This window comes from Castanea sativa, chromosome 11 (genome assembly GCF_040712315.1).
Source record: "Castanea sativa cultivar Marrone di Chiusa Pesio chromosome 11, ASM4071231v1".
NCBI lineage: Eukaryota > Viridiplantae > Streptophyta > Magnoliopsida > Fagales > Fagaceae > Castanea > Castanea sativa.
Window position 1 is genome coordinate 64,805,235 of NC_134023.1, and position 21,596 is coordinate 64,826,830.

Genomic DNA, 21,596 nt, shown 5'->3' on the forward strand with positions numbered 1-21,596 from the left:
GGAGGTTAAGGAGAGCTAGCCCTGGTCTATTATTATTATTCTACATCACAAAAATCTTTTTTTTTTTTTTTTTTGGATAATTGTAAACATGGGCAAAATTTGAACCTGGTTGTCTCTATTTAAAACACCCAGGTATGGAGCAATATAAAGACTAATCTTTAATAAATTACGATGATGTCGTAATCGTCAGTCAAGTAGGTTTGTTCAGATGAGTTAGCAATCTCGTCCTTGTGCCTGATATTGTCGTAAGAGCCCTCCTTCGATGGTCACTGGTGTGGTGCTTGCTACAAAGTCTCTAATGATAAAGTCAGCGTATAGAAGCTTTAAAAAAGTATTAGAGTTTAGGATATCAGAGCTACGATGTATTTGTATATTAGAGAAAATGTGTACCTTATTCGATTTTGAGGAGTGTTTATATATGGCTTCATTGCTTCTAACCATTGTGGGTTTTATTATGGCTTTAGTGCCTTTTTGTAACGCCTCTGGGCTCAGTAATTAGGTCTTGATGAGCCTCCAACGGTCTGACAGCTGGTTTTGTAACTACTCGAGGTACTTGAATCCTTCATTTAATGGTTTCTTTGTCCATGACGTGGCAAGATAGACGAAGGTGTCTAATGGATTCGTTTGGGCAAGAAGGTTCGTTGGTCCTATCAAATTATATATTTTTCTTTGTCAAATATTTTTAAGAGTTTAGTCTCCAAATTAATGAATTGACCCCCTAAAGAAAAACTAGTGGTTCAAGGAACTTTATAAAAAATAAAAAATAAAAAAAATTAGTATCTCATAAAAGAAAAAAGAAAAAAAGATTACAAATAGATTATGCAAATTTTATAAAAGCTCCACTCAAATTATTTAAGGAAAAGTGATACTAGTAAATATTTTAGAACTGTCTAAAATGCACAATTATTTAAGGAAAAGTAATGCTGATTTTTCTTCCACAACATTTTTATGACACTATTACCCTAAATCTTAGGGTTAAAGTTATTATTAGTTCTAATTTAAATCCACTTCATAAATTATTTTATGTTATTTTAATTAAAATTTAGGCTAAAATGCAAAATTAACTCTCTAATTTTTTTCATATTTCATTTCAGTCATCTAATTTTGTTTTTGTTCATTTCAGTTCAATTAAGTCATTTTTGTTAACTTTTGTTTTAAAAAAAAATTATAAAAAAAACTGGAAAATATTTATTAATCATTAATTGAATATATATTTTTTTAATTTAAAAAATTTGAAGAATAAATTATAGAATTGAAGAATTAACCACAAAAAAACCTTAATTGAATAAACTTAAAAGTTAGATAACTGAAATGAACAAAAGTAAAATTAGAGGACTAAAATGAAATCTTAAGAAACCTAGGGTTAGTTTTGCAATTTACCTAAACTTTACTAGGAAAATGTTTTGAAAATATAAACATCGTACACACGCCACTCTTACTTAACCGCACTTGCTCTTCTACAAAATTTTAGTTCTCTCTCTCACCCTCACTCTCACTCTCACTCGTCGTTCATTTCGCTCCGCTCCACTCTGCTCTGCTTCGATGGCGTTGCACCTTGGATGTTGCCAGGTTAGGACTAGGAGGTATGCAGATTTGGTGGCACCAAAAGGGTCCATAAATGGATGGTTTGGATGAATTTTGGACATGTGGTTTGGTGTCACAAAAACTATAGGAGCTATGTAAGGATAATTTTCATGAAGCCAAATGGTGATTGCTATTGGAGGTGAGGAATGGGACACAAAAAGATAGCCATTTGCATTTAGAAGGTTCACAGGCGATGGGCTATCAAAATTATCATAGTCAAAAGCTTGGGTGGCTCCTAACTTAGCCAGTTCATCACCACACTAGTTCGCCTCCCTCAAGATGTGTTGGACTGTCGATTAGTGGAATTTCCTCAATAGGATCTTGCAGTCATTGAGCAAAGACTCCATCATAGAATTATTGGTAAGCAATTAAACAATAAGCTCAGCATCTAGTTTCACACATAAAGAGTTAATCCTAAGTTGGGTTGCTAGAATGGGCCCATCCTTTAGAACCCATAATTCTGCCATGGCACTGGATGTTATGCCTAAACATCTTGCATATCTTGCAACCCATTCTTCATTCTTATTTCATTTCAGCCCACCTCCTCCTGCCTGGCCCGGGCGTAAAATGCTTAGTACCGTATAGATAGGACCTATATGTAGAGAAGTCAGAATAACTAGTAGTAAAGTAAAGAAGAAATTTGGATCAAAGTTGGATCTATATCTGGTTAAGGTAGAGGCATAGCATAGACATCCAAAAACTTTAAGTTGGGAATAGGAAGGTGGATCACCTAACAGCTTTGTGGACTTGGTCTACAATTTTTTGTGTAACTTTCATTTCTATGCATTGCATTTTTATAAATATTTTTTGTATTATTTCTATTTTTAGGAATTTTAATATAATTTTTTTTTTCTCTCTTTTTCTTTTGCAGGCATTGACACCATCATTCCATATACCAGCAGTCCATTTATATACCATTGTATATTTCAGCACACCATTGTATATACCATTGTATATGAGAGCAAAGAAAATAGGGGAAATTTCTATAGCTGTGAGACGTAGACAAGTGAAGATATATTTGAGGTTTTCTTTTGTATTTGGTGTGGATCTTTAGTTGGATATAAACTGTGAGAGGATGTTGTGGGAATTTGATCCATGGTTTTGTCTTCAAGGAGGAAGGATTTCCCCTTAAATTTTTATGTTCTTAATATCTTATCTTATGTGTGATTGAAATTTTGGCTTGGTAATTATTGGTACCTAACTTTATATGCTCAAATTGGATGATTTAAAAAGTGAATGGTTTTAATTGAAACTCTTTTTAATGATTAATTTGAAACTACAATAAACTATAGAGATATTGTTAAATTTACCCAAATTTTTTTAACTAAAGTAATAACTTCTTCCTATCAAAAAAAAAAAAAGTAATAACTTCTAATAAGGAGAGAATATAGACTTGCTGCAATGACTAACCTTTATTAGAGCACTCTCATCAACTATCTCAAAAAAAAAAAATGTCATTTTGACACACCAAAAATCTACTTTATTATTTTAGCACATCATTTTACAACATCTCATTTATCAGATGTTCTATTTTTTTACCACTTCATTTAAATATTATTTCTTAATTCTTATTTTATTCTTTCTTTATTATTTGTTCCTAACAGCCATATTTTCAAATATTCTTATTCTAACGGTAACATTTTCTCTCCTCCTCCTGTCAAAAAAAACGGTAACATTTTCTCAAAACCTGTCACCTTCACAAAAAAAAAATAGTCTATCTAATTAAGCTTGACCAACAAATAGGGATAATATATGATCAGATCATAATTGTCTTACATGAGGTCTAGCCCAGTCCTCTTGGTGCTACTGTATTAGGCCCAAAGTTGCACAAGTCCAACTTGATTAGATCTGCTTTAAAATGCTTTCTCAAATCCAAAAAGTTGGGCAGCCCCATAGGGAGAACCTCTTTGAATATCACTGGGCTGTATGAAACACTAACTTTATTAGAGCACTTAAATTAATACGTGTATAATAGAAAAATGACTACAATTAGTTAACTAAGCTCAAAATTCACCCATATATGTAAAAATTATGGTTTTAAAAATCAGACCAGGGCAAAATTGTTTTTGCCTCTGGTTCTTAGTTCAACTTGGTTCTTGATCGGTTTTGGAGTTTTTTCCAGACTGGATTAGTGGCTGGTTTTTGGCTCAACCGATCGGACTTATCAATACAGTTTGGTTTTTAAAACTATGGTAAAAATACATAGTTGCTACAGTGACCATATAAATTTACATTGGCAATATGTATTTTGTTATTTAGTTTTTTATTCTTTCTTTACATATCTTGAGAATGAAGAAAGAGTGTAAATGGTAGTTTTTATGTGTGTAAAAAGAAAAATAATTAATTTTTTTTTGATATTTTAATAACATGTAATGTTAAATATATAATTTGATGTGAGATGTTTTGAAAAGTTAAAATGTAAAATAGAAAAAGTAGATTTTATACTAAAATATAAATGAATTTTTGGATGAACTAATGCAAATGCTCTTACCTTACCTTTGCCTCCTAAGTGAAAAAAAATTAAATAAATTAAAATTAAAATTAAACCTTAAAATTTTGAAGTAATACAGTAAAAATGTGTACCGTGGGTCATGGCAATTTGAAGGGTCCTTGTTGAAGAGTTCCATTAAGTAAACTTTGACAGTTTTGTCTTATATAAATATAGACCAGTATTAGGCCCAAACCTTGCTTAATAATCCGACTCAAGTTACGAATCCTTGTTTTTCATTTAGATATCCTAGATTCCTAGTACTCGAACACCGACACGGCTTATAAATACCGTTGTAGATGGCAGCAAATCTATTTCTCTTCCAAGTTTTAGAAGTTGTGTTTCCAACTCCTTGAACACTTTACATATGGGTATGTCAAAATATTTGTACCTACAATGAGATTTTTATTTATTTATTTAGTGTAATAATTATTAAAAATGAGATAAAAATAGTGTCTTAATTTTTAAAATTTTTGTGTAATTTAGGGAATAACAGTTTTTGTTATTTAAACAATAGTACTCGTATTTTCGTAATATTTTTTCACTCACACGTATTTCTATAATACTTAATCAACCTTACTAAAAATTTATTACCAAACACGCTATTAGTTTTTTTAATTAATCTTGTTTGTTGTTGAAATTTCTTCTTAAACCCCTTTTTTATAGTTCACTGATCTAATTTATCCTCATCGCATCAAATAGAGGTCGTGTAGCTAGAGAAATTTCAAATTTCAGTAAGAGGTTGCAACTTTAAGCTATGGTTGATCGTGGTAGAGGTTGTGGGGTAGAGGAACTCAAGATTGGCAGGCAGAGATGGTTGAGATATTTTATATGATTTAAGATTTGTTGTAAGCTACTGAAGCTCTTCAGCGATGAAAACTGGTGAGACTCCATATAAATAAAATCTCTTCCATGATACCAGGCCCATAGAACATGAGGCAAGAGGCTAATTGAAGGATCAAATTGGTGTGTGCAGTTGGGTTGAAGGATGAGAAATTTGAAAGAGTTTTTTCTATAGATTGGGATTCTCTAGCAAATTATGATGTCTGCTTTGATGATGGATGATATAGGAGTGAGTACTTCAATACATATTAAAGAAACCATTCAACAGAATAATATGCAAGTCCCAAGAGTGTTCTTTTGGATATGGAAGGCTTGCATAGGCACGTTGATTTGAATAATCCACTAGTGCTTGGTGAAATTTGCAAGAGAGAAAATTTATTGGAGATGGACACTTTCACTTGGATAGATGTGAATTTTTGTTATAAGTAATAAAACTTCATAGAAAAGGTGAATAAATCATACAAAGGAAGCAAAGCACACAGGCAGTGACTAAGGAAACAGCATCTAAAACTATGGTGCATGGAAAGTACAACCAGCAGAGAACCACATCTCAAGAAGCAGAAATAATTATTCAAATTTCCCCTTCCCCTCTTCTTGTAGCCAAAATTTACAATGAAAAAAAAAAAAAACTTCTATTACAATAATATACAATATTTTGAAAATGAATAACAAAGAAAAAATGCTATGCATAAATGCTTTTCAAAAAAGAATGTCTGCCGACAATAAATTAAAATACATAAGAACAAGAATATAGTAAAGCACACAGAGCAATGCTTATTTTCATTGAATGAAAATAATCAACTACAAAGAGCAAAAGCGCACAGGAAGTGTGCTGAGGTAAACATGAAAACAAACAAAGTATTGTACCAAAGACACAAAACACCAAAGCAAGTTTTTGTATATGAAGATATCCACTAACCAGAACAACCATGTTTAGTTAATTTCTAAGAAAATAATTAAGCTGAGGAAAAGAAAAGAATTTTGCTGGTGACAGAAACTAACCCGTGTGTAAGAGTACTTTGTTGGAGGCAAAACTTGGGTCATTGAAGAGTGAGAGAGAGGATAATTTTTCTGTTCTCAATTTATTTTGCTGAAGGACTATTAATATACAGGCACTGCAGTATACCATCCTGATCCAGTAGTCTTGTGTTCTGGTAGGACAATCCAAATTTTGTTCAAATTTATACTAAACCCAGCAAGAAGTAATCCAATAAAAAACCATTTTTTATTTGAATAATTAGAATGATAACTAATGCCTTTTGCATCAATATTAGAAAGAACTCAAATTGAATTACCCTATTCTCCATCTATTGGTGCAATGAAAAAAATTCATTAAAAACATAAGAATGAAGAGAACCTATAGATTGTAGCAATTAAAATGAAGAGTGCAATTCAATAAAATAGAAAAAAAAATAAAGATCGAGAAACTGAGGCTGGGCCTTTATTGTAGCATAACTTCGCTTCAAACTACACAAGCACGTCTTAAGACAAATAGTTTTGCATACATTCGCTAGCTTATTTGATGCACTTCAGATATACCAAAGTGGGGAACAAAAGAAGGAAAGGGATTGGCCTGAGTAAAGTGGCTTAATTGTGGCACTTTCCATGCTAAACATGCCCATGTCAAACCCTCCACCATTATGTGTACAATGCAAAAGGGGTAAATCATCATCTGTAAAAAAGAAATAATTAGGTTTGATTCCATTGAGGCTCGATGCAATCAATGACAATGATGAATTGTCACCCACAAACAAAGCTTGATCACCCAAGCTATCAACCTTCACCCATTTGTATTAAATTTACTTCCCTCTTGAGTACGTCTTTTTAATCTTTTAATTGTGAACCCAGTTGTCACGTAGAGGTTTACATTTTTATCGAAGCCTTCATTATCAGATTCATCCATAGGGACTCCTAATCTTCAACATCATCTTCAGAGTCTTCATCACTGGATTCATTTTCACTGTAGTCGGACTCAGAGGACTCATTTACCTTAGAATAAAAATGACCTTATCGAAAGCATATAATCAACAAAAGGTCTCCTAATGATTCAACAAGATACTTTCGGATATGCATTTGGATATACGAATTGATACTTTCTGAAGAAGGCAGAACAACTTTAGCCCTTGGCTTTTTGTTATCATCAATGTGACAAACAGCAAATCCACCATGATGATCTACAGCATAAAATTTACCTTTGTAAAATGCAATGTCAGCAAAGCTCCTTTGAGAACTTTTTATATCCATCCAAGTTTGCTTTATATCCTGGTCAAGTGAAGGCCAATTGCTGATGTTCACCATAGATTACCATGAGAATGCAATCACAATTGCAGTTGCAGCCATAGTTCCAAGGACTCTTTGACAAAACAGCCTTCTTAAGAAACATTCCACAAAGCTCTTTAGGCGTGAGTTCGAAGTGATACTACTAGCTTGGGATGGAAGACATAATATATGTTTAGACAACGGATGCAAGAGGTTAATTCGCAAATCAGTTCCTATAGTGAGCAACCATCCAAAAGATGTTCCAAAGCATCTTGTTCCAGCAACCTGCGGCAGCTTGAGATCATAAACTTTAGTATCTCGTAATTTGAAGAAGCTACATCTCTCATTTTGCTCGTTATTGTTGTTGTCGCTTTGTTCGTTCTGCTCAGCAAGCATAAGCCAAGGACAACTAGGAGGTATGGGAATTTCTCCGGTGAATTTAGGAGTGAGTGCCATGACTTGCATACAGCACCTGAAATGATGATATCATCATAAAATAGTCGATTCACCATTCGAAAGAAGACATCACATGGAATATCAGCCCACTTTGACATCTGAATATATTGGTTTATCTTGGAATACTGCAAAACAATTATAAACAAAACAAAAGTTAAGAATTGACATGATACTTATGTAATCCGAAATAACTTCAAAACATAAAAAAGTTAAGGATAATGGTTTTAAAGTAATATTACACATGTAATGTTCTTAATATGAATCGAACATGAATGTATATGAAGACGGATTTCCAAGAATCAAAGTATACTAGTGCAAGAAATTTAATTGTTATTAGTCTACAATCTGTACAAGTTCATGTAATCATAATTGTATTAAGATCACAATTAAGAAAGGTCATTACTTTGATTTTAGTTTCTCCAAATCAAAAGTAACAGTTAGATTAGAACATTCTGGTTGGAGGGACTGCTCTCAATTATTAAAGCAAGAGACTTTTTTTTTAATAGTAGGAAACTAGATGGTAGGACCATTCAAACAACAAAATCATTCAAAGAATAGAATTTGTACAAGTTCATGCAATCATAATTGAATTAAGATCGCAATTAAGAAAGGTCATTACTTTAAACACTTAGATTAGAAGTAACATTCTAGACTGCTCCGACAGGACTATTCAAACAACAAAATCATTCAAAGAATAGAACTTGTACAAGTTCATGCAATCATAATTGAATTAAGATCACAATTGAGAAAGGTCATTACTTTAAACACTTAGATTAGAAGTAACATTCTGGACTGCTCAGACAGGACTATTCAAACAACAAAATCATTCAAAGAATAGAACTTGCATAGAACTCTGATAAAATAATTCAAATAATATTGTTCCCACTAACCAAAATCAAGAATGTTTGGTTTCTATGAAATAAAACATGTTTGAATGCTAGGGACAGAGACATATCCATGTTAAAGTGTAAGAGGACTTGGAGAAAGGAAACTTGCGTTTTATATTTTATAGATATTGAGTGTTCAAATTCTGGTCTGACTTGGAATATAGAAATATAGAAGGAAAACTGAAAAACAAGAATTCCTAATTTGGGTCGGATTTTTTTTCATTGTCAAGGGTATGGGCCTATGTATTAGGCTATTTCTTTCAATAAAATGGAACTGTCAAAGCCGAGCCTTTAAATTTTTATTTTTTATTTTTATGAAAGAAATCGATTGAAGAAGATCTAATTAAGTTGGACTTATAAAATGTTGGGCCTAATCCAGCTGCATCAAGTGGAATGGCCCAAACCCAAAGCTTAATGTAAGAAAATTCTAATTTTTTTCATATATTTCATGAGAGAGAGAGAGCTAGGATTTTTTGTTTGGAGGGCCAAATTTTGATACTAATATCACGAGTCAACATAAACTATCATACACATGCATAAATGCACATACACAAATATAAACATTAATATTTTGATACTAGAATAGGTTATAATTTACAAATATATTATATATAAAATTAATAACTTTCACATATGTATATTTGCAATATAATTTTTTAGGTGAACTTTTCGTTTTTTAAACTCTAACGAGTATAAAAAAGTTGTTTAGTTAGATATTAAAAATGTATAAGAATTAATTTTTTATTAGGGTTTAACATTGTTGCAAATTGAAATGTTAAAATATAAAAGAAATAGGATTTGTTATTAGGTAAGTCAATTAAATGTTTATTTCATTAGGAAAATATGATTTGAGTGTGTGTCCCAACAATGCTTGGTACTTTAAATTTTAAATTTTGGGAAATGAATTAATGAAAAGAAGTTGGCTGGGCCTTAGGAGAAGTTTTCTCAAATTTTTTTTAAAAAATTATTTTCTCACACTTGTTTTATTCTAGGACAGTAGGACTGCATTTATAAAAGGATTCCTACTTGTTGTCATTAAAATAAAAAAAGAAGATTCCTTACTTTGTTAGGATTAAAACAAGGTGGCCTAATGACTGTGGGGGCTCAATAGTGATACTGGGCCCAGATTTGTAATACGCAATTGTCACTTCTAAATTAGCTTTTGGGCTGCCCAATGTTGTGGACTTGGGTTGGACCAACAGTCTCGAAACAGATCTCATTGAGTCGGACTTGTGCAAAGTTTGGGCCTACTCCAACTGCACCAAGGGGGATGGTCATGGCTTAGGCTCAAAGTTTCTGTTTAAAACAATAGAAGGTACTCATTTGACAAAGTTTCTGGGTTCATGTAAATTCTTAATTTTGAAGTATTTATTTATTTCGTTAAACATTATATAATTATAGTTTATCCAACAAAAAAAAGGCTTTGTTATTTTAAATTTTAAAACGATGACTTATACCTTATCATGTTTATTAATTTAATAAATCATATGTATTAATGAATATAATACAGAAGTAAGTAATTATCAATTTTTTATCTACCAATCACAACTTAACACCTTAATAAGTCATGAAAAGAAATGTCTAAAAAGATTTTAGGGGATTGTATAAATTTAGTTATTGATTCTCACATCCCTTAGTGTACACCATTATTATACATCACTCATTTCACTTATTCATTTATTTATGAAGTTTCAACCTGTGACTTTCTAATGATTGTGCTATTTATCATCGGACCAAGATACCAATCAGTTTTTAGTGTAGATAAGAATTGAACCATAAATTTCTTATTTAACTATCTAAAATAATACCAGTTGAGTTAATTGAAATTACCTCATTTCACGTTTTAAATATGAACATCAATATAAAAAAACATTGAAATAACACATAAAATTATAAATATTATGTATTACATTTATTTACATTTATAAAAAAATTATAATAAAAAAAACAAAAAACACATTAGTTAATAGTATAATAACTCTTTTTTTTTTATTCCCTGAAAAGGCCTATACTAGACTTAGCTCTGTCTTAGGTTAGTGTGATCCAATTCCTCTATAATTGAGCTTAAATAGTAGGTACTGGGTCGTCCAAAAAACAAAACAAAACAAACAAACAAAAACAACATCAACCACAACTACCAGGTAGCATGTTATTTACGCTAATGTCTCCCAAGATATGGTAGACAGTAAACGACAGCCTCTGAATCTGATCACTAAGTTCACATACATAACTACCACACAAACGCACACGGGAAGAGGGAGATAATGAGTGGAACAGAGAAGGTGGTGTGTGTAACTGGAGCCTCAGGTTACATAGCTTCATGGTTGGTCAAGCTCTTGCTCGAACGTGGATACACTGTCAAAGCCACTGTTCGTGACCCAAGTCAGTATACACACACACACTCTCTCTCTCTTTCTCTTTCTCACTCAAATTTGGTTTCTTTCAGTTTTCAGTTGCATCATACACTGGTTTGGCATCCTTTAAATTCTGGGTTTGGTTCAACTTTTTCATTGATGGGAAAATCACCAAGTTTTAATCCATCTTTGGATGTGTCAAATTGTTGTCTTTTTTAGCAAAATAAAATATTGTCCCTTTTATTAAGCTAATAGATACCAATTTCATAAGTAATCTATAAAATTCACTTATTTCCTTCCTTTGAGTTTAAATTCATGGGATAGTTTTGAAAATTGGTAACTTTTATTTTGAAAACAGTACTTTAAATGATAGTTTCTTGAAAATTGGGGTTTGGGGAAGGAGAGAGTATCAGGGATATTATTTTCCATTTGTATAAAAAAAAAAAAAAGGGGTTTCTGAGAAGTTCAGTGTCAAGGGTTAACCAAGGGATTGGTCTAGTGGTTTTCAGGCCATCCATGAGGTTCTGATTCAATTTTTGTTCTAAATAAGTATTTTATGATGTTAAAGTAAGACAAAAATATTGGTTTGACTGCAATAAAAAAGTAGTTTCTTGAAACCAAAATGCAAAAAGATTTGAAGTACAAATAGGAAGGAAAAGCTTGAAAAGCAAAACTTTTACTAAATCCCATTAAAAGCACCAAGTTTTCACTTTACCACTTGGGCAGGGTTATTATAACGTATCTTTGAATGTTTTGGCAATCATCATTTAGAATTTTAAGCAACAGTTACCATTGTTTCAAACACATATAATTACCTGTCATTACTTACTTTTTTGCTTGACCCTATCATTACTTTCACTTTATAACAAACAGTGTGAAAAATATTGAGTGATGACAAGTGAGTGATGGTGCCAAACGGGTAGGGTAGGGTATTTTCAGTGATGAGTGATGAGTGATGGAAATTGAGTGACAAAAAAAATGATCCAAACAGCCCCTAAATATCTATTATAGTAGCTTTCTAGAAAAAGTAAAAATGCCTAAGCAAAAGAGCCAACTTTTAGATTTTTTTTCTTTGATGGATGTTTGATTCCCAAGTAAAAAGCAATACTTTGTGCACCACAGGAAGAAATTCCTATTATGTTATATCTGTGATTACATACTTAAAAAAATTAAAAATAAAAAATAAAATAAAATAAAAAACCGAAGAAACCCTTCAGATGCCTTCTTTTGGTGGTGTCCTAAAGGACCTAAACCAAAGTCAGCCCCTACTGGCACATCACAACTACATCTATCTGAGGACCCAAATTTAGATTCAACTTCATGTACATTGCAACAATACCATTGTTTGTGGATTGAAGGCCTAATACCAGCCAACACTGGTAGATGTCATCAAATGGCTTGAGACGTTGCAAGTTGCAACACTTAAAATATTTTATTTGTCATTTCTTTAGTTCTTACAACCTTGTCATATAAGAATGCACTGAAAGATAATATGCCAGACAATAGTTGTTTCCCATCACCATATAGCTGTCTAATTGTGAATTTTTGGGGCCAGCATTCATGTCAGCATTCCAGGACTTAGAGTGTGCATATTCCACTTGTTAAATGCATGAAAAAGGCTTCTGTGTTATACATAGACCAACAAATAAGTGTCTGGTGAAAAAATAATAATGCTTGATTGGTGACAAGTAGCAGTGTTGCTTTTCCTAATAAGTAAATCAGTAAGGCATTTTTTTTATAGTTCTTTTCATGTATGTTACAATATGTTTACTAAGAAATCATTTTTCCACGAGTTCACATAAAAAGATAAAGATAGTGTGAACTCTCATTCTAAGGGTATGCTTCATCTTGATTAACCATTTTGGATGTTGAAGGAAAAAAAAAATCAATGTGTGTATATGTATATTACTTGAAAGTGTTGTTGTTAAACTTTCATAATTCACTAGTTATGTTTGTATATTCCATAGATGATCCAAAGAAAACAGACCACTTACTTGCGCTTGATGGAGCAAAGGAGAGACTTAAGTTGTTCAAGGCAAATTTACTGGAAGAAGGATCTTTTGATTCTGTAGTTGATGAATGTGTAGGTGTATTTCATACAGCGTCACCTGTTTTTCTTGCAGCCAGTGACCCACAGGTTCATCTTATACCATTTTTTTTCCTTGAGGCAAACTCAGTCAGTTAATATATTGTTCCAATTTTGCTGTTAATATGGTGATATTCACATTCTTGCTTCTTTTTGTCCGGTTGGTGCTCCATGTTGCTTTAATCAATTTACAAAAACTTAGAGTAACATGCATGATTACTTGATTTAGTAATCTGTGATTCTTACTTTGTGCACGTGCCTTGGCCAACATTTCAAAGGTTGTGATGTTGATTTTATTGAAGCAAATAGAGTTTGGGGGTAAAAAGTGAAAGCCAAATTGAGCAACTAGAGTTGACTTTGGAGAGAAGAATTGCCAAGCCTTAATACTGAGCAGTGTGCTAAATAAAAAAGCTCCAAAAAAGAAAAGTTATATGGTATGGTTTACTCTCCTAGTGTTGATAGATAGTGTGTAGAGGCAAAGGTCACAATGATTTTATTCTTACAAAATTCTCATTCCAAGGTGTTGGCAACCAAAACTGTTTGAAAAGTTAAATGGGATTAGTTTTGATTGCTTAATTTTCCCCTTTTTCCCATGTTTCAGGCAGAGTTGATTGATCCAGCAGTGAAGGGAACACTTAATGTTCTTAAATCATGTTCAAAATTTTCTTCTATCAAGAGAGTTATTGTAACGTCTTCAATTGCTGCAATCATGTGCAGCAGAAAACCTCTTACCCCTGATGTGATTTTGGATGAAACTTGGTTTTCTGATCCAGTTACTTGTGAGGAATCAAAGGTGTGCATAGGTTCTACTCCCTGAATTCTTAGTATCCCTTGTTATGTTTATCCTGTATAGCAACTCTTATACTTTAATTTAATCAATTAAATTGGATGTTTGTTCATATGTATGAATACTACTAGCTGACAAAAATCATTCTTGTAGTCCTTCATTCATATTGCGGATATGGTAGAATTCTTTTAGGATCTTCACTGTTTTAGATATATTTTAAAAAGATCTACATGATACAGTTAGTCATTGCAGTGAAGTTGGATAGATTCACATTCTCATGATAATATTAAACAACTTTTTAAATAGAATATAATAGATAATGCATTGTTTTTGGTCCTGAACTTAACCCTGGAAGAATCTCTCTCATTTAAAGTTCTTTTTTTTTTTTTTGGTTTCAGCTTTGGTATATGCTCTCAAAAACCTTGGCTGAGGAGGCTGCTTGGAAATTTGCTAAAGAGAATGGGATTGACATGATAACAATGAATCCAGGGCTTGTTATTGGTCCTCTCTTACAGTCAACTACTACATTCAGTGTGGACACAATTCTGAATCTCATAAATGGTACTCTTTGCAAACCATAAGGATATTGTGTATTTTCTATTCTACTACATGACATTTAAATGTTCAAGTATCTGTTTTGCACGATCTCAGAAAGACAACAAAAAGTGCAGAATTAGGTTCTTTTGGTGTTTGAACTGCCTTATCTAATAAGGTAGCATATGTTCTAAGCATAATAAGTATTGATATAGGGCTATAAATTGTAAGTGCTGGAAAATTTTCTCTAACATTAGGAACCTTGGATCTAATATTCTAACTTTCTGGTTTGGTTGTTTGAATGAACAATAACTGTATCAATAGTCGAGCTAGGCAAATGTTCGTGAGTTCCTGATTTTTTTGATAGGTATAAGTTCCTGATATTTTGTTATGATAAAAGGTTTATTTCTCGGGATACCTTATGCTACCATTTTTTCCCCTATTCATTACTGAAATCTAGTTCTAATAATATGGAATGTAAATCAATTATAAAGAAAAAAAATAAGGTGAAATCACACCTGATTTTTTGAGAATGCACCTGAATTCAACCATTTTTGACCTGCAAAGAGCCCCGCCTGAAATACATAGATCAGGATTATCCTATATTCCGTGGATAGAAATAACTTGTCTCAAAATACAGTGCTCAACAATGTGCTTTTTAGCAGATATTTAAATTGTATAATCTGAGATTAACCAACTTAACTTCTGCATATTAGCAGATGCACCTACTTTTCTCCCCCCTGCACATCCTCTCTTTTTAGCTTCAATCATTCCACATAATTCTTCAATAATTTCCTGTATTGTTTTCTGGGTGCAGGATCGTACGCTTCTTATGATGGAAATTATAGATTTGTTGATATTAGAGACGTTGCAAATGCACATATTCAAGCATTTGAGACTCCATCTGCTAGTGGCCGATATTGTTTAGTTGGAAGAGTTACACCCCATTCTGAGACTCTCAAGATATTGCGTGAACTTTTCCCTGCTTTGTTCCTAACCCAAAAGTGAGTTATGTTGCTTATGTGGTATGGAATGTTCCTCTTTGGTGCTGTAGACAGAGGCAACTAGGTTCAGTTTGCATGTTTTACCGTTCCCTGCGAGGTTATGTTGCTTGTTTTTGATTTGCTGGTTCTCTTTGTATCTGATGAGCTGTTCCCATCAGGCAACAGATTAGAAAGAAGCCATGCCCAAGAATTTTTCTAGGTCTTTTTCAATTTCCCTCCAACATTCTTTAGCTGTCAAATACCCCGGTTACATTGAAGTTTTTTTTTTTAGTTTATATGATAATAATTATGACTCATTACAGGGAAAAGTAGCATGGGTACTTTGATCGTGGTAGCCGCATGTTATTAGGAATAGTTAGAACTTAGAACTTAGAACTTCTTCATTAATTTGTTAGAAGAGAATTGTACCAGGGACTTTTAAGTATAAAACTGGATATTACAACATGTCTCATAGATTAAGCACTATATATACAAAGTTTCTGTTGATGCTGGAGAATGAAAACTACAGGAGTTGGCCATATTTCCATTGAGGTTTAGAATGGTTGAAGCAAAAATCTGTGAAATAACTTTAAGCTGTCTGAGGAAAGCTGAAGAAAGACAACACAGTTTGGGATTGTACATAGAAAACTAGTGATGAATATTGACCCAAGGGCAGAGGAAGGCCACAATGAGTAGATTAGCCCATGGTTCAACTACTATTTACCGTGGATGGTGCTGTGTGGTGAGAAGGTATTCTTGTAACTGAGCCTACCTAAGATATGACATGAGGCTCTAATTAGATTTATCAATTTGGTAATGTCACTAGGATTATGATATGATTTCCAGGAGCTATGAGGTCAGTGAGAGCATAATATTTGCTTCTTTGAATGGTTTCTGTAACTTGTGATGTAACGTAGTTTCTAAGATGTTTTGACCCAGAAACAGAAACCTGAAGTAGTTCCCCCCTCTTGGGATTCAATTGGTTTGCAGCTGCCAGCTTTGATGTCTAAAGCCTGAAATTTATTTTAAGGCACTGCAAACCTGTCATTCAATGGTACATGGTCTGTAAGAGTAGCATTCTGGTGAATATTTTCTTCTGTAATGTAATCCGACAATATGTTTTTGAATAGAATGCTTGAGATTGTCGGATATCTTTTTAATTTGTGTATGTTGCAACTGTGTTGCAGAAAAAGTGAATGACACAAGTTATCATAAAATCGTTTGTACACTTGCAATTTTTGGGAGTATATGCAAGGACATTCATATAGAACGATGTTTTTCAATAATGTCTAATGTTCTTTTTTTTTGTTAGTAGTAATGTCTAATGTTCTCAAAGGGGTCATGAATCACGATTATGATTCAACTGTCCGTATAGAGAAAAAAAAAATTGTTTACAAATTTGCCTCTCTTGATGATGACAATGTGTTCCATTATCCGCTTCATGCATCAAATTTTTCTATACATCACAAAGTTTGAAGAATAGTAAATTGTGTCTTTTTCATGGCAGACCCGAAGATGACAAGCCTTCTGTGCCAACATTCAAGGTATCCCAGGAGAAAGCAAGAAGCTTGGGTATTAACTTCATTCCTTTGGAGGTAAGTCTCAAGGACATGATTGAAAGCTTAAAGGAGAAGGGCTTACTCAGTTTCTGAATTATGCATTGTCTTAAAGAAAGTGATATAAGTATATGCAAATAAATGTTATCTTAACTCTTAACACTCAGTTTCCTTGTCTTGAACTTTATTTTCCCATATTGAATGTTCCATAATATTAATATTTATATATTATTTTGGAAACTATGTTAGCTGGCACAATATGTAAATCAACTTCTCTTGAAGTTAGAATTCAAGTCTTTTGTACAGATTGAAAATTTGAACTGAACTTTTTTTTTCTGGAATCTAGATATATGAAGATGTCTCAATAACTAGCTTATTTTGTTAATGAACAATCTGCCAATTCACACTTCTGACCTCTGGGAATGTACATTTTTACGTAAGTGGGAGATTAATTTGCAAAAACATTTTGAAGGAAATGTTCCCGTATGGATATTATATGCAATTGAACCAGATACTAAGAAAATCCATTTTAAGAGAGATGATCATATGGCTTGGTATGTTTGTGGATCTCACAAGTAGAAAGTCATTACCAAATACCCCTTACTCACAAATCAAATGCTATAACCTTGAAAATGTTGCCAAGGAGGGATTGCTTTCTATATTCTTGGTTTTTAGTTATAGGTTTAAAAAAATCTGTTTCAAATTTTCAATGCTTCATTATGCTTTTTCTCTTTACCATTCTTTCCCCCAGTTCCTTATTACTCATTATGCACTTTAAGAAGATACACAGCCCTTATGAATCTTTGTGATGGCAAACACAGAGTGCTAGAACTTAGCTAATGACAAGCATATTCTGATGGTTGCTATTTGGACAAAGTTTGGCAGCAAACTTGTAGCTTAAGTCTACAAGTCCACTAAATTTTGAAAATCTAACAGTTGGATTAAATGATCTTAATGTTTTTAACACACATATCAGATTTCGTGTCAATTGGATTTATTTACTATTTTGACCCATAAGGCATAAGCATATTTTTTATGCATAATTTTAAACTATAAAAATATGAAATTTAAACATTTGATTCAAGACATAGCTATTAATCTTTGATTTTTTAAAAAGTTTGCAAGCTTGAAGAATATAATAATAAAATATAATCTAATGGTCATACAATAAAAAAAATATTAAGTAGAGTTCTAGTTTTAGGCTACAATCGAGTTTATAGCCAAATTTTGTCATAAAAAGAATTTTTGGGTCCTTCTTATTTGGTAATTCCAGCCATCTTCCTACAATTATTGAGTCCATCTTCCAACAGCTCAATTGATTGAAGTAATCACACCATGGTAATACTATGCAGCTAAATGGCTACAATTGAGCTAACATGGTAAGAATAAATTGTGCAACACTCTCTATTTCTATGCGCAAGGTCATCTTTTAAGCACCCTATAACCCTTGATAGTGTCTTAATTGGCAATATAGTAATTGAGGTATTGAAAGTGATCCTGAGCTGATCTACCAGAAAGAACTAGTTATGTGAGAAGGGTGAAAAATTGAAAGAGAGATTTTTATTTTTTTTTTTGAGAAGAAGAGAGAAATTATTTGATTTGGAAGGAAAATGAAAAATAATTTATCAGAGAGTTATAGTGAATTTCACTACCTTGTATCAGATACATATACACCTAACACCCCAAATGCATACTATCTTTTTTCCTCACTCAGAGCATTCACATTCGGAATCTTTGAACTATTCTATTTTACTATCTCAAAAACTACTTTATCAATTATACCATACTATTTTATAATACACTCAACATCTCATTTCTTTTTTATCTCATCTATTCATTAAAATATAACTTTCACCAACTCTTTCTCTCTTTTCCTCTTCATAAAAAAATAATTTATAATACCCACCCACCATCACTAGGAAAAAATCAATATAAAATGTATACAAATTACTACGGTGCCATCATAAAAATAAGATGGCACTGTAGCACAATTGCAAATTTTTTTGCAACTGCAAGTCTTTGCAAGATCAGGGAATGAGGAGTTCTGAAGCACTGATGCTAAATATTATCAACATATGGTATATGCAATTCTCAATGTGAATGCTATTGTAGTTAATTTTACTTTTAAGAGGGTCTTATAAAATGACTTAAAAGTTATAATAGATGCTAATTGGACAAGGTTTTGGTTTATAATATTTTAAAAAAACAAGTGTTAAACCGACAATATTTTTACAATAAATCATGGACGTTAAGTTATATTGGTTTTAATTTGAACTTATCAAAACTACTTTTTTATTCATTAATAATAATCTTTAACAACCTATCACTCAATATTTATTAAATGAAAATGTTGGGAAACGTATTATTTCGAATAGAGTGTTGTGAAATATAGTATTTCTAAAAACAAATGCAGAGGGAGGGTAGATAGATGCTATTGGATATTCTCCTAATTAGCTTATATCAATTTGGAGTAGCTTTTATGAATTGAATATAACTTTAACTGTTTTTTTTTCAATAAAATTTAGAAAGGAAAAAAAATTACAGGCGCTACAGTCCAGTAAAATTGATCTAAATAAATTTATCATAGTTAAGAGCATCTCCAATAAGTTCTCTAAAACTAATTTTGGAGAACAAACACACCAAAAACTCACTCCAATTGCTTCTCTAAAAGCAAAACTTTTCTAATTTTTTTTTTGAATTTGCTACAACAATTGTCTTGATCTAGAGAATATTGTAGCAACTCTAAATGAATTTTTCTTTACTTAAAAAAATCATATAACTCAATAAAAAACAATTCTTTCTCTCTCCTCTCACCACAGCTACAAACATTCACAACGGCGTTTACTGTGCCAAGCCGCTCCTTCCACTCCAAATTTAAAAAAGAAAGAGAGAGAGCTGGAGAAAGAAAGAGAGACAGGTTCTGGAATCAAAGAGAAAAAGAAAAAGAAGTAGAAAAAAAAAAGGAAGGATAAAGATAGGAGTGGGTATACGTGTGTGGTGGATGAAAGAAATGAAAAATAATATAAAGAATAAGAAATGAAAATTGAGAAATTCTACTACAATATTTTCACAATAAATCTTAAGTAATAGATTGTTATTAGCTAATATTGGTAAGTAAAGAAATAATTTCAATAGTGTGTTCAAATTAGAACTAATAACAATTTTCTATATAAGATTTTGTTATGATTATTGTGAAAATATTGTAAAAAATATTGTGAACGTAGCATTTTTTGATTGAAAAATATAATTGTTAAGAATAAATAGAGGAAGAATAAATAAAGATTAAAAAGAATAAAGAATGAATGAAGAAATAATATTTAAATGAGATGAAGAAAAGATAGAGAATTTATTGAAAGGTGTATTTAAAAAAATGGATTGTTGTAAATATCACTGTTTAATGTCCAAAAATAACGAAAATTTAGACATACAAAAATTTAAAATTTAGACATGCCTGCAGATGCTCTTAGAATATGGGTTTTACTAAAATAATATAGGGTCCGATTAATATGTACCCTAAGCCATTTATTTTTGGAAACATTTTATGAAAAATTGAAAAAGTTTTACAACTTTTTCAATTCCCAATAAATTTTTTTTAAAAAATGGTATACTATTGTGTACCCTTCAAACATACATCAGTAAATCCAACACTATAACCCCCATTTCTAGGTACTATAAAAAAAACTAGTGGGAAAGCACGTGCTTTGCATGTGATTGCCATTATATTAAATAATAATTTATTGTTATCAAATTCAAGTTTAGTGCACAAATCTCCCTTTTTTACAAGATTTTTGAAGGAATTATATTACAATGTTACAAAGTTTGGATAGATTATGTTAAACAACCTTACTCTTACCTCAATATCTTGTCATTGAATTGAATAACAATATAATTTCATATAGAAACTGTTTATAACACAGCCAATATGTAAATCATTTTATACGTGAAACACCTAAATTTTTTTTACCATCAGTATTTCTAATATGTGAGGAATGGAATATAAAGTTTTATTTTTTATAAATTTGCGAGTACAGAATACCATGGGATACTGACTTAAAAAATAAAAATTTCACATTTCAAAACTCAATTACAAGTACAAAAAAGCCTTTTGCTCTTAAGAATACATAGTTCCTACTGCAACCCACCCTCAACATTACCTTCATACACAGCTTTCTCCATATGTATATGTCAAAATCTACCACTCCAAACAAGGCAGAGACGCTACAGGGAATTGCTTAAGAACTAATCATCAATGGCAAAGGACTTTTAAACAAATTATATTCATAATGATGGGACAACAAAGACTTAGATTTTCTATTGGTAGAGATTCCAACTGTTAACCTTGGTTTACTCACATCCTTGTCAACCAACAAAGAAGAGCTGGGGAGGATGACGAGTTGCGGTGGGGCGGTGGATGAGCAACACTCTCTCTCTCTCTCTCTCTTTGAAGTGAAGTAAATGGTGAGGTTGCTGGAATGGTCTTGAGGTGAAAAAGAAAATAAAAGAGGGGGGATTGAGATTGGACACTTGTGTGGAGGAGAAAAAGAAAAAAGAAAAAAGAAAGAAAGAAATGAAACGTGTATGGATGAAAATAAAATGAAAGAAAGAAAAATAATACCACAATATTTTTACAATATTTTCACAATAAATTTTAAGTAATAGATTGTTATTAGTTATTATTGGCGAGTAAAAAAATAATTTCAGTGGTGGGTTCAAATTAAAACTAGTAACAACTTTCCATATAAATTTTGTTGTGAAAGTATTGCGTAAAATGTTGTGAAC

General features: G+C 31.9%; 1 protein-coding gene and 1 pseudogene across 1 annotated transcript; one reads left to right on the forward strand and one right to left on the reverse strand.

The window, feature by feature from the left end:
- Positions 1 to 6,444: 6,444 nt before the first annotated feature.
- LOC142615742 (putative F-box protein At5g55150) lies at positions 6,445 to 7,728 on the reverse strand (annotated as a pseudogene).
- A 2,890-nt stretch (positions 7,729 to 10,618) lies between these two features.
- Positions 10,619 to 17,122, forward strand: LOC142616457 (phenylacetaldehyde reductase-like). Its single transcript, XM_075789311.1, has 6 exons — positions 10,619 to 10,899; positions 12,839 to 13,008; positions 13,559 to 13,750; positions 14,143 to 14,305; positions 15,096 to 15,282; positions 16,769 to 17,122. The coding sequence occupies exons 1-6, from the start codon at positions 10,782 to 10,784 to the stop codon at positions 16,911 to 16,913; spliced, it is 975 nt and encodes a 324-aa protein (XP_075645426.1). The 5' UTR covers positions 10,619 to 10,781; the 3' UTR covers positions 16,914 to 17,122.
- Positions 17,123 to 21,596: the final 4,474 nt, after the last annotated feature.

Bases quoted from the DNA above. Each gene is read 5' to 3' on its own strand.
- LOC142616457 (XM_075789311.1), top strand. From the start codon at position 10,782: ATGAGTGGAACAGAGAAGGTGGTGTGTGTAACTGGAGCCTCAGGTTAC. The intron at 10,900-12,838 runs GTCAGTATACAC...TATATTCCATAG, and splicing joins AGCCACTGTTCGTGACCCAA to ATGATCCAAAGAAAACAGAC. The intron at 13,009-13,558 runs GTTCATCTTATA...CCCATGTTTCAG, and splicing joins TTGCAGCCAGTGACCCACAG to GCAGAGTTGATTGATCCAGC.